The sequence below is a fragment of the Delphinapterus leucas genome, chromosome 19 (genome assembly GCF_059928025.1).
Source record: "Delphinapterus leucas isolate spDelLeu-1000000601 "Yukka" chromosome 19, BTC_Dleu_Yukka2, whole genome shotgun sequence".
NCBI classification, from domain to species: domain Eukaryota; kingdom Metazoa; phylum Chordata; class Mammalia; order Artiodactyla; family Monodontidae; genus Delphinapterus; species Delphinapterus leucas.
In genome coordinates this window covers 40,748,290-40,766,374 of record NC_143147.1, presented here as the reverse complement: position 1 = coordinate 40,766,374, position 18,085 = coordinate 40,748,290, and the positions used below count along the sequence as shown (strand labels likewise).

General features: G+C 39.2%; 1 protein-coding gene and 1 pseudogene across 2 annotated transcripts in view; one reads left to right on the top strand and one right to left on the bottom strand.

Annotated features, from left to right (window-relative positions):
- Window positions 1-18,085, bottom strand: part of PPM1E (protein phosphatase, Mg2+/Mn2+ dependent 1E) — a 190,321-nt gene that overhangs the window by 11,107 nt on the left and 161,129 nt on the right. The window contains exons 3-6 of one of the 2 annotated variants that reach the window (XM_022552711.2): window positions 13,173-13,372; window positions 6,665-6,853; window positions 4,138-4,281; window positions 3,812-3,905 (exon numbers count right to left, since the gene is read on the bottom strand). In XM_022552711.2, coding sequence (XP_022408419.1) covers window positions 3,812-3,905; window positions 4,138-4,281; window positions 6,665-6,853; window positions 13,173-13,372 — 627 coding nt within the window. The remainder of the gene's footprint in view (window positions 1-3,811; window positions 3,906-4,137; window positions 4,282-6,664; window positions 6,854-13,172; window positions 13,373-18,085) is intronic. The other variant, XM_089900920.1, reaches the window with a different exon arrangement.
- LOC149746739 (peroxynitrite isomerase THAP4 pseudogene) overlaps window positions 3,951-18,085 on the top strand; it is a 40,673-nt pseudogene continuing 26,538 nt past the window's right edge.

Here is an 18,085-nt window from a genome sequence, read left to right as displayed (position 1 = left end):
CAAAGTAAGAAACTAGTCTTTTTCACAGACTAAGGTAGCCAGAACCATCTTCCTCAAGTATGGTTTTGATTTCGTCAACTTCACTGCTATACTATGGCACCTCCCAATAGCCTGTTAAAGCTAATTAAAACTTCCCATCAGGCTTCCCTGGTGGCGCAGTGGTTGAGAGTCTGCCTGCCGATGCAGGGGACACGTGTTCGTGCCCCGGTCCGGGAAGATCCCACATGCCGCGGAGCGGCTGGGCCCATGAGCCATGGCCGCTGAGCCTGCGCGTCCGGAGCCTGTGCTCCGCAACGGGAGAGGCCACAACGGTGAGAGGCCCGCATACCGCAAAAAAAAAACCCCAAAAAACAAAAACAAAAACAAAACTTCCAGTCACTGGGGATTCAGTGTCCTCCACCAATCCACTTTACTAAATTTCCCCATTCCCTACTCCACCTAACTGTATTATTATCATCATTATTTTCTGAATTCCAACTCTAAAAATAAATGTGTTCTGAGTCATACTGTTCCCAAAAATCTTAGTGCTTCAATTAAAAGGCTACTGCAACTGTTAGGTTGGAACAGAACATACAAAGATCTGCACAGAGAAAATGCTGCCAAAATTCTGGCTTTTCACCTGATCTACTGTTGGATGTCAAATTCATGACATTCTGCCCCCAAATTTGGTGGGAGGGCATGATTATCCATTTCATTGCAGAAATGGCAACATCCTTTTGTCTAAAACTTTCTCTCTCCATATGCTAGATAACATGCCTCTTGTCAACTTTGGATCGTAAATCTGAAGGGCTCATGGGGAGAAACAGTTGAAAAGCGTTTTATTTTTAAAGTGTTAAGTGTTATTTACTTTCTAAGCAGAGTTGAACTCTGCTCAGGAGTCCTTTTTCTTTTTTTTTTAATTAATTAATTAATTTATTTATGGCTGTGTTGGGTCTTCATTGCTGTGCCCTGGCTTCCTCTAGTTGCGGCGAGCGGGGGCTACTCTTTGTTGCGGTGCATGGGCTTCTCACTGCGGTGGCTTCTCTTGTTGCGGAGCACAGGCTCTAGGCGTGTGGGCTCAGTAGTTGTGGCTCACGGGCCCTAGAGCGCAGGCTTAGTAGTTGTGGCGCACGGGCTTAGTTGCTCCGCGGCACGTGGGATCTTCCCGGACCAGGGCTCAAACCTGTGTCCCCTGCATTGGCAGGCAGATTCTTAACCGCTGCGCCACCAGGGAAGTCCCAGGAGTCCTTTTTCTTGTCCTTATTTAGCCCCTATTTTATTCCATGAGCTCTCCAAATCTTTCTCACATTCTTCAACTCTTTCCAATTAAGTTACTGGATTTTGGTAGATGGCCTAATTTCCTACTTCAAAGAAAATTAAGTTTATCAGGCCCGAATTCCCTCAATTCCTCCCTCCGACTTAAAAAAAAAATCTTTAGTGATTCACCTATATCCACAACCATTTTCTATTTTCAAAATTCTATGACTGGACCTCTGCAGCATTTGACCCTGTTGACTACATACTCCTAGAAACCCCCTTCCCCAGCATCTGTGATACCCCATTTCTATGTCTCTGATCCCTTCCTGATTTTCTTCACTGGCTCCTTCACTTAAAATCACCAAAACTCAGTGTGTGCTAAGACTGTGCCAGGCAGGGTTCTAAGTGTGGTGCGTGTATTATGCCATTGAATACAGAAACTCTGCGAGTTAGATACTGTTACTATCCCTGCTTTACAAAGGGACGAACAGATACAGAGAAGACCCGCAGCTGGTAAAGTGGCAGAGCCAAGATACAAACCCAGAGAGAGCATGACTTCATGTTATTCTACAAGTAATGAGTCTCATCCTTGGTCTCTCTTCACACTAAATATTCCTGGGCAATGTCATCCATTCCTGTAGTTTCAACACACACACACACACACACACACACACACTCCCAAACTGCTGCTGCTGCTTTATTACAAATGTTTTATCGTCTTCTCAGTCACACAAGTCCGAAACCTGGAAGTTAACTTTCCTCTTCCCCCACAAACTGTCGTTTCTGTCTCAGCAATTTATACCCTCCTCTGTATCCCTTTTTTAGCTGTCCTATCTCTGAAACAAGTTGTATCAACAGCCTCCTGAATGACCTCTCATCTAGGCTTTCTACTCTAGTTCGTCTTCCATAATTATTACAGATATTTATAAATACAAACCTGACCACATGGGCCCTCGTCTTATTCACCTGACAAAGTCCAGACACTTAGCCTGGCATTTAAGCCCCTCTGTACTCTGGTGCCAACACTTATCTCTTCCCACTCCCACCCTCTGCCCCAGCCTCCTGCACTTGTCACTGTTCCTAAAACAAGACATGCCCTTTGAGATGCCCATGTGTTTGTATCTGCCATACCTGGGATGTCCTTCTCTGCATACTATCCTCCATGTCCACTTCAGAAGTCACTTCCTCTATGAAGTCAGCCTGGTTTTCTCTTAGACTGTCACTTATTCAAGGACATTCTTTCCCTGCTTTTCCCCCTTGTGTCATATTTTTAGAAGCAAGAAATGATAAGTATCCTCTAGTATAAAGTTGGTTCTATAACAAGCATTAAAGTTACTTCTAAATACTCGGACAAAGACAGTTAGATCAAGAGAAGAGGTCTTTGGTTGGAGTTGTCAAAAATAATTCTATTTGAGAGTGTGTTTTAGAAATCAGAAATTTCTCCCTTTTGGTCTTATTCCAGAGTTCCTAATAACTCCCTCAGTCTAAGGTAAAGCCAGCTCTCAGTTTTTCAAGAGGTACTGCAGAATCTTTGAGCTTCCTCCTTCTCTCTCAGCCTCTGCTGCTCCCATTTGGGCCACTTCACAGCTTGCCAGCACCTTCCCAAAGAGTAGGAGGGAAATCACATCAGTGGTGAAACTGAAATCAGTCCTTTGAGATTTTGTTAACGTTCCTGGAATATTTTGGTAATGATAAGCAAAATTTGGGGATTAGACCTCAATTCCATTTGTCCATGTTATCCCTATGTCAAACTACTTCATTTATTTAGGAGGCAGTGACTGAGAACTGCAGTTTATATGCATACCACCCATATAGACACATGCACATGGATTTGTTCTTTTTAAAAAAACATAAAGTGGAGCTGAGCCATGAAGCCTAAAGCAACAGACCCAGGTGCAAAAGTGAAACAGACAGAAACAGTACTATAGCCCAATTCTTTGAACTACACCTTTGCATTCTGTCCAAACAGCTTAGCTGTTTACTCTCTCAATTTTGGACAGAGAGTTTTATCGACTTCCCCTTCTTTTAAAGAATTTAGGTCCAGGGAAGCAGATTCGCTGAAACCCCAGGGTTATCTGACAAATTACTATATTCCACATATAGTAAAATTAGTTTTCTAATTTTAATATAGTAAAAATTGTTTTCATCTAAAAAGCACATTATTTGTGTTATTTCAGAATTCATTGAAAAAGTTAAAGATATAAGCAAGGTAAAATATGGGGGGGAAGCTTCTATGTTATGGAAAGTACTGACTTAAGCTAAGTATGACCCAAAATGGAATGAAAATCACTGTGGTTTTAAGCAGATTTGTATGCTAAAGATTAAAGGCTTCCATTAAAAAAAGAAACTTGTAAGAGAACATTTCTTAATATAGTTCTTTTAAGAATGGAATTTATATAAGTGAGTAGGTTAAATAATTAATTAAAGGAAGCATTATCCAAATGTTATTTTAAACAGTAATAAGCACTCTGAAAATCTGTTATTTTCTCAGGTTCCCTTGTTGTATCAGATTACTATAAGACAGTGTTCTGGTAAAGGAAGTTTGGAGAAACAAAAATTAATCGGTTTTTCCTACCAATAGCTCTGGAGACCGACAGACTTCCATTCACCCTCCAGGCACCAAACCAGACTACACAACCTCCAAGGGCCTCAATTCGCTGCTTTTCATCCTGTACAGTAATGTAACAGAAAGAAGCAAATAACTGGATTCAGGATTTATTCATCTACCTTCACAGTAAACAACAGACGCAGTGATCATCAGCTTCCCGGGAAGGGCTCTCTTTATCCCTCCTTTGGAAGGTGGGCACGGTTACTGAGACAATGGTGATAACTGTAAGTGAGAATCCGTGACTAGAAGACTGCCTTTGTGGCACGTGCCCTCACAGAACAGACCGTACTTACCTCTCTGTCCGGTTTGTGTGGCTTCATTAGTTCAACAGCTTGGCCCTTTCTCACAAGCATAACCTGGGAATCACCTACCCAGGCCACATGTAGCATGTTGCCTCTGATAAAAGTCACCACTCCTGTGGTCCCGCATCTCAAGCTCTGAAAGTAATTTAAATCAGAGTCACTAAAAATAAGTAGGCAGCAAATTCTCATTGAGAAGCAATTTATAGGTAATACAAACTTTTCAGTTGGAAGCTAGACTACTAATAACTCGATTTCACAAATAGCAATTCCCATTTCTCAACGCATTCTTATGTGCTTGTATGTATTTATATGTGCACACACACGCACAGATCCATTTTATCTGTGATATATGCAAGGCAGAGACAATTATCAACTCCATTTTATACACAGGTGCTGTGGCAGGTTATGTGACTTTGCCCAAGATCAGGTACTGATTAGAACAGAAGTGAAATTTTGTCCTCCTAGTCCAGTGCTAAGCCACTCTATCAATCCTTAGAGTAAAGATTCCCATACTCTGGTCTCTGTTTTGTTCAGGGGGGGAGTCCTGGCTTCACAAAATAACATACAAAGCATCTGGTGTGTACACGACAAATGCTTCCATACTCTGGATATTAAAACAGGAGCCAAGAGATTACATACATTCCCTGGAGTGCTAAGTTGCCTGTACCTCTAAAAAACAAAAATAAAATCTCCTACAATAATTTTAGGGACCTTTGCTTTCGGAACATTGCATAAAAAAACAAACAGCCTGGAATTTCGTCACAATAGCTCAGTACCACTGTACTTAATGTACTTGATACTACTGTCCTAAAATGACATCTCCATTTGACATGAGTCACTACCAAACGAGCATGACTTTCTGTTACTAAGGACTTGGCCTAAATTAGAACCAATGCGTCAAGATGGTAGAAGGCCCCTTGTATCCAATAAGAAAACAACTTCTCGTTTTCCCTATATAGGGAAAGTTTGTTATAAATCCTCACCCACCAATAAAATGTCTTCCCACACAGAATGTTCAAAACCTCAGCCCCCTGGAACACACGATAAAGACACTTCAGTACATATGCCCCTGAGAGAACAGGAGGCAGGGCTGCTGCACAACAGGAATAGCTACTTTCTTCCCAGCAGTTAGCAGCACATGGAAGCACAAGGAGAAAAGTAACTGCTGAGACAAACCTAAATTATTCACGAGAACTGTTGGCAAGACTAAGAGACACTAGGATCATTGGCAAAGCAAATGAGGTGAACACGGTCAGAAAAAAAAGCCATGATTTTGAGGACACAGAGTTTAAAAGGGATAGGACGGAGGATGAAGAAGACAAGGTGATTCTCTTAGTTTCACGTTCATGATTTACAGATCACCTCTCAGGGGCCAGGTCTTGTCCTCAGTCAGAATGATGACAGCCGGCAGCTCCAAGACAGGCAGAACCAAGCAATGCCGGCCCTCCAGAGACTGGCAAAGTCTGAGGTCAACAACTGTATTTCGTTTTCTAGCCCCGCCTCTATTTGCAGACCACAGTGGTTACTATTGTTGGATCTGCATGTTAATCTAAACCTGGGGTGCAGGTGGGGACATAGAGAATATTGCCCTTGCTTAACACCAAGTAGTTCTGAATTACTGCCTCATTAATTCCAAACCCCACTGTTGCCGTGTAGCATAACTGTGAGATCAAAGAAAAGGATTCAGTGATTACACCCTGTTCTCTCCAAGTCCATTTCAAAGAGAGTTAATAATGTTTAAGTCATAGGGCAGGAGTCTTATTTTCTGTGTGTATACAATTCTGCAATTACTTTTTAAAATTAAAAGTTATTCTCTTTCTGTTAGTCCCTAGTTGGAAATGAAGATAGAGTCCTGTAGTTAATTGTGTACCAATGCCCAGAATGATAATAGATTAAAATTTTTACTTTTAGATCTTAATTTAGAGCCCCTGTCATTCATTCAGAGTAAAACCTCAGGTCTGATTAACCGTAAGAAATTAGGACATGAGCTCTGACCTTTCTTCCTGTTAAGAGAAAATCAGTTCAAGGATCATCTAAGGATTTACTCTCTCCAAGCAAAACTTTCTTCAAGAGATACACAGCAAAACACTGCCGACCCATTTAGAACCAGCTGTATCGAGAAATCCCAGCTTCTGTTTCTCTTTTATAGACCACTGTTTTAGTCACCATATCCAGATTTTGTCAGCAAAAGTCTGCTTAGAGAGATGGTCCTGGTGTGAACCTGACAGGCAATGGTGAATAAGATAAAAGTCACCTGCCAAATCCAGCAATGGACTGGCTTTCTAGAAAATTATAGCTTGGGAGTTTCTATACAGTACATCATAGCACCCCACTAAATCTATTCCTAAAGAGAGAGTCAGAAATACAACAATCCAATACTGTGTGTCAAGAATACAGTTTGGAAGAGAGCTTGAAATAATGTCTACCACAAGAGAAAATCCAAAATAGCCTTTTAACCACAGAACAAGTAGATCTCAGCTAATGCATCATGGCTGGAATTTATGTGGAAACGGCATACCTCCCTGGCTGCTTTCTGTACAAACCGCTCGTCAGTGACCCGGAAGGCCCGGCACAGGGCCTCAGCAGGATCATGGGGGAACACCTCCTGGCGTACTAAGTTAACATGCAGGTGAATGGAGGCATAAATGGCAGCGTCCACTCCCCCATGGCCATCAAACACTGCAAAGTAAGCTTGTTCTTCCTGGTCCTGTCAATAGGAACACAGAAACAGTTAAAGGAGTTAGGTATAGCATGACTCAAATGAGCCAGTCCCCGGCACGGCGGCCCATCCTCCTCCACTGCTTTGTCACCCAGATAATGAGACTAAATGTGTCCCTTTTCTGACGTGCCCGATCAAATGCTAAAATACCTGCAACATTAGGGCATCTGTGTTTACACACCAGGACACTGGAACACATCATGCCCAATTAGCTCAGGCTGAAGCGCCCTCTCTCACTGTGAAAGCTGTTGTCTTGTACCATGGAAACCACCTACATACATTGGCTTCAAAGTTGCCGTTATAAGTTGTGGGGAGGGGGAGAAAGAGAAGATATGAGGAGGAATTAAAGCAAAGGCTGTTCTGGATTGAGGATTTTTGTCAAAAGGAAAGTACTTTAATAAAATTAGAAACTGAGAACAATAGGAAATAACTGGCCTTCCAAGCACGAGGCCAATTATGTTAGATCGTTTAAAATACACAGAGAAAATGAAAGCATACACATACTTCTAAACTATAATATCGCCTTCATAAATCATTCATGGTCACACTGTATTCTCACCATAAATAACACAGTCTCGGGCTTCCCTGGTGGCGCAGTGGTTGAGAGCCCACCTGCCGATGCAGGGGACGCGGGTTCGTGCCCCGGTCCGGGAAGATCCCACATGCCGCGGAGCAGCTAGGCCCGTGGGCCATGGCCGCTGAGCCTGCGCGTCCGGAGCCTGTGCTCCGCAACGGGGGAGGCCACAACAGTGAGAGGCCCGTGTACCGCAAAAAAAAACAAAAAACAGTCTCTAAATTGGTTACCCAAACTTGAACCACATCAGATGTCTATATGTCTTTACCTAATCCCCTAATTCAAGATGTAGCTTCACATTTCCTAGCTCACCCTCTGCTTGAAGCCCTATGGCAACTGCCAGAAGAGAGTCTTCCAAACCTGTGATTTGTCTTGACAACGGAAGCCTAATCACAAGAGTACCTATAACTCATTAAGTACTTAGTTTTTTCTTTCTCTTCAACTCAAGTGTTTAAATCTCAGCTCTAGCTCACTTAGGAGATCTGTAACTCACTGAACTCTCACTGAGTTCTGGGTTCCTTTTAGGCAACACTATGTAATAATTTTCATTTGGAAGCTTTGACTTCTTCCTTGGGCTCTTGGAGAGTTCAGTTGAGTCCAGGCCCTGTCATTCAAAGTGAATAAAATACACAAAGTAAAGCATATAATTTTCTTGTGCTTGTTTTTTCATCTATTAGATAGGGATGAGTTGGTACCTCATGGGGATTTGGAAGGACTACTAAAATATACTAAAACAACAGGTATATTTGCGCTTTGCAAAAGTTCTTTTGAAACGAACTATTACATTTACAAAAGTACCAAATATAAATAAATGTCCATAGAGTAACGATACAACCTAATATTATGAAATCTATATCTAATACAGATTATTACAACTAGTTAATTTAGCAATATAATCAAACCATCTATAATGCCACTGAAGATGACACTGATAAACAGAGCTCTTTAGAAAAAAACTCTTTGACATGTAGAATTTCTACCTTGTACTAAAAAAGTACTCATTTTTCGACAAGGGGGTAATATCCAAACTATATTAAAAAATACATAATATGTTAAAAACATATTACATATATAAAATATAAATATATTTATATATATATAAATAGTTCATGCAAGTCAATATCAAAAAAACCCAATCAAAAAAAATGGGGAGAAGACCTGAACAGACATTTTTCCAAAGAAGATACACAGATGACTAACAGGCATATGAAAAGACGCTCAACATCGCTAATTATCAGAGAAATGCAAATCAAAAGAACAAAGAGATATCGCCTCACACCTATCTCAATGGCCATCATCAGGAAGAACACAGATAACAAATGTTGGAGAGAATGTAGAGAAAAGGGAACCTCCTACACTGTTGATGGGAATGTAAATTGATGCAGCCACTGTGGAAAACAATATGGATGTTCCTCAAAAAACTAAAAATAGAACTACTGTATGATCCAGCAATTCCATTCCTGGGTATATATCCAGAAAAAACAAAAACACTAATTCAAAAAGATACATGCACCTCAGTGTTCATAGCAGCACTATTTACAATTGCCAAGATAAGGAAACAACCCAAGTGTCCGTCAATAGATGAGTGGATAAAGAGGATGTGAAATAGATATATATTATTCAGCCATAAAAAAGAAATTCTGCCATTTGCAGCAACACAGATAGACCTAGAGAATATTATGCTTAGTGAAATAAGTCAAACAGGGAAAGACAAATACTATATGATATCGCTTATATGTAGAATCTAAAAAATAAACCAAACAAATGTATATAATAAAACAGAAGCAGACTCACAGATATAGAAAACAAACTAGTGGTTACCAGTGGGGAGTGGGAAGAGGGGAGGGGTGAGATAGGGATATAGGATTCGGAGATATAAACTACTATGTATAAAATAAATAAGCAACAAGGATATATTATATAGTACAGGGAATTATAGCCATTATTCTTCTAATAACTTTTAATGGAATATAATCTGTAAAAATACTGAATCATTATGCTGTACACTTGAAACATATTATAATGTAAATCAACTATACTTCAATTTTTAAAAAAGGGATAAAGAGATGTGGTGTGTCTGTATACACATACACACACACACAAAATAGAATAGTACTCAGCCATAAAAAAGAATGTAATTTTGCTATTTGCAACAACATGGATAGACTTGGAGGGCATTAGGTTTAGTGAAACAAGTCAGACAGAGAAAGACAAATACTATATGTTATCACTTGTATGTGCAGTCTAAATAAAAGAAATGAATATAACAAAATGGAAGTAGGCTCACAGATACAGAGAACAAACTAGTGGTTACCAAGGGGAGAGGGAAGTGGGGGCAATGTAAGGGTAGGGGATTAAGAGACACAAATGACTATATATAAAATAAATAAGCTATAAGGATATAGTATAGCACAGGGAATATAGCCAATATTTTATAATAACTTTAAATGGACTATAATCTATAAAAATTTTGAATCACTATATTGCACACCTGAAACTAATTATAAATCAAAATACCTCGATAAAAAATTCTTATTTAAAGTAAATAGCAGTAAATTTTTTTTAATGTACTCATTTTTAAACAGCTCAACTGGCAGGATAAGGGTAAAATTGAAAAACTGCACGTCCAAGCAGTTTTTTTGGTTTTGGGGTTTTTTTGAGTTTTATTTATTTTTTATACAGCAGGTTCTTGTTCGTCACCCATTTTATCCAGATTAGTGTATACATGTCAGTCCCAGTCTCTCCCAGTTCATCCAAGCAGTGTTTAAATGATGAGTGGGCTGATATGGGACCATCACGAAGAGGAAGAGGGCAATAATAGCTTTATGTGAGCATGAGAATGTAACTTTAAACAATGTGAGACTGGTGAGGAGATTCTCAAACAATATAACATCAGAAGAAACAAAGGAGCCAAGTGGATCTCTTTAAAAAAAATACTGATGTCTTCCCTGTTATAAAGATAATGTATGTCTATGGAAGCAACTTAAATGTCCATCGACAGATGAATGAATAAAGAAGATGTGGTATGTGTGTGAGTGTGTCTGTGTGTTGGTGTTGGTGTGTGTGTGTGTGTGTGTGTGTGTAATGGAATATTACTCAGCTGTAAAAAAAAAGAACGAAATAATGCCATTTGCAGCAACATAGATGGGCCTAGAGATTATCATACTAAATGAAGTAAGTCAGACAGAAAGACGAATACCACATATCACTTATATGTAGAATCTAAAATATGACACAAATGAACTTATTTATGAAACAGAAACAGACTCACAGACATAGAAAACAAACTTATGGTTACCAAAGGGGAAAGTGGGTGGGGAGAAATAAACTAGGAGGTTGGGACTAGCAGATACAAACTAAAATACATAAAACTGATAAACAACAAGGTCCTACTGTTTAGCACAGGGAACTATATTCAATACCCTATAATAAGGCATAATGGAAAAGAATGTGAAAAAGAATATATATATGTATTCTTCAGAATACATATATATATATATATATAAAATAACTGAATCACCTTGCTGTACACCAGAAACTAACACAACACTGTGAATCAACTATACTTCAGTTTTTAAAATAAGATAATGTATGTTTACTTGGACTAATAAGAAGTGTACAGAAGGAAATAAATATCTCTAATCCCACCATCCACAGATAACCAGTCTTTTTTCTATAAATATAAATTTTTAATAAAATAAAATTAGAATCATAATGTACATAAAATTTTATATCCTGCTTTTTGTTATTTGCCTCATCATTAGCATTTCCCCCAAGTCATTAAGTATTTCAATGGATAAGTACTATACATCTTACGAGCATATCATAGTAATCATTTCCTATATATGACTTAGATCCTATATATGACTTATGATCTAAGTCAATTTTTTATTATTGACTATGTTGTGTAAAACATTTATGTCAAACAAAACATGTAAGAATTTCCTGCATTTCTTTTACCTTATAAAAGTGAAATTATCGGGTTTCCCTGGTGGCGCAGTGGTTAAGAATCCACCTGCCAATGCAGGGGACACGGGTTTGCGCCCTGGGCCAGGAAGATCCCACTTGCCGCAGAGCGACTAAGCCCATGCACCATGACTACTGAGCCTGCGCTCTAGAGCCCGCGAGGCACAACTACTGAAGCCTGTGAGCCTAGAGCCTGTGCTCCACAAGAGAAGCCACCGCAATGAGACGCCTGCACACCACAACGAAGAGTAGCCCCCGCTCGCTGCAACTGGAGAAAGCCCGCGCGCAGCAATGAAGACCCAATGCAGCCAAAATTAAATACATAAAATATCTTTTTTAAAGTGAAATTATCAAATCAAAGGGTGTGAGGGGCTTCCCTGGTGGTGCAGTGGTTAAGAATCCGCCTGCCAATGCAGGGGACACGGGTTTGAGCCCTGGTCCGGGAAGATCCCACATGCCGTGGAGCAGCTAAGCCCATGCGCCACAACTACTGAAGCCTGTGCGCCTAGAGCCTGTGCTCCGCAACAAGAGAAGCCACCGCCATGAGAAGCCCGCGAAGCCGGCAAACCAAAACGAAGAGTAGCCCCCGCTCGCCGCAACTAGAGAAAGCACATGCGCAGCCAAAAATAAATAAAAAAATTTTAAAAGGGTGTGCAAATTTATAAGGGTCTAAATATGTGTTCCCAAATTGCCCTCAAGGTCTGTTTCACTACAGCAAAGTGCTCCTTTCTGAGTGAGGCCTTTGAGTTGATTTTTGAGGCAAAATGAAAACCAACCAGGTCAACAAACGGCCATGATGACCTCAAACCTGAGTATAATCTTCAAGTGGGTGCAGTGATTTAAGGGCTGTTTATCACAGTACAGCCTTTAGGGGTTACATTTGCATGGGTGTGGTATTAGCTGATCTTTCTTGTAACGTGAGCACCAATTACCAGCCCACCATCACTGCTTATCAGACCTTGACAGTCAGCTAAAATTTAAAGTTAGCTGCTAAATGAAGGAAACAGTGTGCTTTGTATAAATCACTACATTGTAATTTTTAAGTTATGGACTTGAGTGAGGAAAAGCGGCAAGTGACAGGCATAGGAAACAAACCTACATCTGTTTGCATTAACATAATAGAAAAAAAGAGGAAGATAAGAAAATGGTTATTAAATTGACAAGGCTCATATGATCCAATTTGTCAGTCACAGAGATTCATGAAATGTAATTCCAGCTACTTTCCTATCTCGGAAACCAAGATTTTAAAAGTAAAATCACATGAGATCAGAAAACTGTCTTGGTCTTAAATTTATTCCTTTATGTTTGTGTTTTGTGTTGCTTCAGAAACATAGTAATGTGGGAACTTAATAGACAACGTTTGATTATACTATAGAAATAGGTTCCTTTTAAAAACAGCTTTATTGAGATATAACAGCTTTCTTTTTTGTTTATATGTTTATAGAATGTCTCTGGAAGGTTACACAAGGTCTGGTAACTTTGCTTGCCTCCATGGAGGGGATATGAAGTGTCTGAGAGACGAGGATAAGAGAGGGATTTTTATTTTCCAATTCTAAACCACGTGAATGCATTACCGATCCAAAATAACGTAAAATAGTTCCTTTCCTTTCAACTAATGGAAGCAAATTTGTGCCACTTTGCCCTTAGTCCTATTCGAACCTATCAGAGATATTACTACAGCATATTAGAAGTTCTCTCGGTAGAAAACAGGCCTGTGATGGTGTTTTGCTTTCCAAATCTCGCTGACACTTCAGAAGTGCCCTTTACCTCTAGGTTGAAGAGCATATTAAAGTCAGGAATGCAGACATGTTTGTCCTCCATTTTCCTGCGCATGTTTTTGATGGCATGGATTGATGTCTCATAATAAAGCTGGGGTCTCCTGCGGAGAGGGAAGTCTTTCACCCAGCTGCAGCAAATCTCGTGTAGTTTACTGAAGACAGAACGGGCCAATTTCACTGTCTCAATCTCTGTGAAAGAAACAGAAACCCCCAGTGAAGACCCTTGTAAAACTGCTTTTCACTTGCCTGCTTGGTAAAGGCCGAAGTAGGTCACCTTGGTCAAGCTCCTCCTTAACAGAAGAAGTTCCTCCTTCTCAAGAGAAGTGAAATGTTGCTGCTGAAGAGAGAAAAGGACAATCTATCTAGCAGAAAACCATCAGCCAGCAGCTGCCACTAAGATATCCTTATGTCATGAGGAGAAAACCTCTGAGCAGGGCTGATCTATTCCTAGGCTGGAGTTCTTCCAGCCGGTGAAGTGCTCTGGCAACACCATCTAGTTCAGAGCACTTCTGTTTGGCTGCCAAGGTTATCATCTGGAAACCCAAGCCCCCTGTGCTTAGAAGAATGACTGAAATATGAACAGTGGTCATCCAACTAATTGGAATATGAAAGCCTTATGAAAAGAGATCATTCATTTATAAACAACGGGAATAAGAAGAGTTTACTCTGATTACCATTTGTCTTAAGTCTCTCTCTTTCTTCCTGACCTTTTCCTTTACCTCACTCCAGTTCCCTTACTTTTCTTTCCTGTAACTGATTATAATTCAGAACTAAACTATATATTTTTGTTATCTGATGTATTTTCAAATTAAAGTGGTAGGCAATAGCTTAAATAGTTTAACCAAGAGGTTAACAAATGAGTCTAAAAGTTTGATATTTCTCTAAGGAAAACATGCTTACATTCTGTCTATGTGTATAACCCTAGACAGAAGAAAGGAGATAGCAATCAGACGATTCTTCACCCTAGACTATTAAGTCTACTACTTGACCCATTAAGTGGAGTAGACTAAGCTCACTTCTGAGGCTCCCTTGCCTCCCTCAGTGGATGGACAGGTGTGTAAGCCTTTCAAGCAACACTGAATAGTACTGAAGAGACTGTATCTCACATCATCTCCACTCAAGCTGTCCTCTACTCAAATTGCAGCTGTTGAAATAACCAAGGGAAGATTAGGTTATCTCAGGCCAGTATTTTAGAGGGTCCCCCTACATCCCAAGTAAAAAAATTTAGAATTCTCCAAAAAAAAATTTTTTTTTAACTTTACTAAATCAGATATAGCTTGACAGCCTGAGAAAACGTGTGCCAGATTGGCACATGTGTTGCACACACCTCTTCTGATCTAGAGCACAAATCTCAAAGAAGAGAGATTACGTGTTCTAGAATGGCCTGGGAACTTAGACTCCCATTTCTTTACTCTTTACCCTGCTGTTGCCTTAATCTGTAACTTTACCTGTTTTCTTATTCAGAATTCTTCTTTCAGTGACTGTACTCAGAAATCTGGTCTCAAGGTTTTTGTTGCTTTTCTTTTGCTCATTAACATAGTACAGGGTGGCAAACCGTGTTTGTGACTTTGTCCCCTTTGACATTTTTATATAACCGAAAGTCAAGGGTACATTTGAAAGAGAAAAGAAGTTCAAAGAGCAAGCACAACCTGAGGAGGTGTGTGTAAGAGGGAAAAACTGAGGCCAGTAGACAACCCAACATTTTGTTTTTAGCAACTCCGATCTTTCTGCTTGTTTGTTTAAAGCACCAGTTACCAGAGCCTGTCTCTTTCAGCCAGCAATTACCTATTTGTATCTCTCCAACCCCTCTGGTCTCTGTAACAGCATATCCCCCCAAATCCAGACCCTACATTTGGGTGTGCATTTGACTCAGTCACAACGGAAGACTGCAAAACAAGAAGTGAATTCAGAAACTTCGAGGGAGCATGGGGTGGGGTGAAACAAATAACTGATATTAACTACCAGGATAGTTCCCAGATTCCCAGATCATAATATAAAACGTTATATCATACTTTGGTTTGATTATTACTGTTTATATTACTCTTAGTATATATACCTCTACTGTCCAATCGGGTAGTTTACTAGCTACATGTGGCTATTTAACTTTAAATTAACTAAAATTACATAAAATTTAAAATTCAGTTTTTTGGTCACATTAGCTATATTTCAAGTACTCAGTAACTATATAGGGCCACTGGCTACCACATTGGACAATGCAGGTAGAGAACATTTCCATCATTGTGCTGTCTACTGGACAGCCCTGGTGTAGACAGATTAAATTGATCAAGGGAAGCAATACCAGCTTTCTCTAATATTTAGTGGACCACTAGATCTGTCTTTGTTCACACCATCTATTATAGCTTTTACCACAGTTTTAGACAATGTATAACATTTATTGACTATTTGCTACATCCTATGAATCTGGAACATTTCACAAACAGGCAATACCATTCTCAATGAGTGCTGCCTGGGAGTCTATGTGAGTCTATCTGACTCACGCCCATGCTCTACTTTTCCCCAATTAGACTGCAGATAGAGACTGTGTCTTAATTGTCCTGGATCGGTCACAGTACAGTACCTAGCAGATAGCAGGAGCTCACAAGATGTTGACTAAATAAATGAATAAGCAAACTTTAATAACCACTAAAATATTAAAATATTTGTATGCTGCTTGGTTGTTAATTCTTCTTCACTGATCTCTCCAACTGTTTCTACAATGACGCCATCCTTTAAAAATTACTATAACTTCATAACGTGCTTTAATATAAGGAGAACTAATTTTCCTATCATTCTTAACTTTAAAAGACGTCACTTGGGTAGTTTGACATGTTTATTCTTCCAGATGAACTAATTATTTTGTCAAAGTTTGAGGGGGAACTGTGTTGCCATTGTGTTTGGGATCATATTGAATTTACAGAGTTATTTGGGAAAAAATTGACTTCTTTTTCATATTAAGTCTTATTCGGGAACAAGTTATACTGTTTCATAAATTTAAATCCTTTTTATGTTGCTCAATAGAGTTTTAACAAAGGTCCTTCTTATTTCTTACTGAATTTATTCCTAGTTATTTTATTTATTTGCTACTCTGAGTCAGAACTTTGTTTTCATGTGTAATCTGCCACCTAGCAAACATTCCTCTTTCTACCAGGAACATTTCCTTCTCTACTCTCAGTCCATGTGCATCTAGGGGTAAAACGTTATTTAGGGCTAGCCAATTAGGAACCGCATTCCTCTGGCCAGAGTTATTCGTGCAGGAAAAGGGAAATAACCCCAGCTGGGCTGGTTACAGTGAATCCTGTGGTTTATGTAGGAGCAACTGAGTAAAGTCACTCTTACTTTCCTGCTTGTTTTGAACCTGGGCAGATGAACATCTGGTGCTCCCAGCAGCCATTTTGCCATCCCACAGAGCCTGAAAATAAAATCAAGATGAAAAAGAGTACAGCTGAGAGTTGGAGAAATGCCAGGTCTTTATGACATCATGTGAAGCCTTGAATCTAGCTGTGTAGCCCTTACCTGAAGGGGAGCCAGTAAATTCTGTTTTGCTGAAGCCAGCGGTCACTTGCAACTAAAAAATTCTTTAGTATATACTTTAAGCATACCTGCTAGGTTTTTGGTTTGAGCCAAATTTGGTCCTACAGTGTCCAAGGTGTATCCATCTAGTTCTACTCTATTAAGTGTATTTTAAAAATTAGGAATGAATATTGAAGTTTATCAAATGCTTCTTTGGGCATCCTTAGAGATTATTCTGTTTTTTTCTTTTGACCTATTAATATACAAATTATGTAATAAATGTCCCAATATTTTTGTTTTTTTCACTGCTGTTTCCCCAGGACAGTGCTAAGCTATAGTAAGCCCTCAATAAAATACTCATTAAATGAATTGTTGTACTCAATATACAAATATTTCACTTAAGATTTTTTACATTGATTACTAAGACTTACCTCTCATTCCTTATTTTAGTTTTGTCTTAGGCAAGTTTTGGTATCAGTGTTATGCTGTGCAAATTCTCCTTCTTTCCCTACGCAACTGGGTAATTCGTTTTAAAAAGCAATGGAATTATCTGTCTTGTTTGAAAATCTTCACCTGTAGAATCACCTACTCCTTTTGTCCTTTTTGACAATCTTCTCAATTTCTTTCTTCTTAGGTAAAGTTTTGTTAACTTGTATATTTCTAGAAAATACCCAGGTTTTCAAATTTATTTTCACAAAGTTTTCATAATTTCTTTTAATATCCTCTGCATTAGTGATCATTTTCACCTTCTTGCTTTTAATTTTTACATTGGGATATTTTAAATTGATTTTAGGTTTTCTGGACAGGAGTTATGTCTGCCAACAGAAATGCAAGGTTGTTTAACAAACATTGTTAGGGATGACATAAACATTGAAAAGAACTTTAAGGTAAGGATTTTTCTTCTTTAAGTCTGTTTTTGGAAACACCTAAGAGAAAAGTCAAAGGGCATTTCAGTGGGGACTTCAGCGCCTTTAAGACAATGACAGCAGGGCTTATTCAGTATGCTCATTTCCCACTCGGATGTATGGCTAAACACAATACGCCCTGTAGAGATTCTCCTCAGTGCAGTTCACACTGAGTGATTTGGGTTAAATAGAGGAAGGACGTGCAAACAGTCTGGAACTATAATAGATCATTCTGAATCACAGCAGTGGCATAGAGACATTACTGGGTAGTCTCTTGGAAAAATATGAACTCTGAATGACCGATGATATCCACCAAAACAAAAATCCTCAATTACACTTTTGCTATCTTATGGGGGTTCAGAAAATTCTTCCAAAGTAGGCACGTAGGGCAACACTTCCATCTTGCTACGTTAAGTATTCTCCTGCAGGAAGTGGTGTAAGAACATCAGTATATAAATAATTGCTGCTTGAAATGGAAAAATAAAAT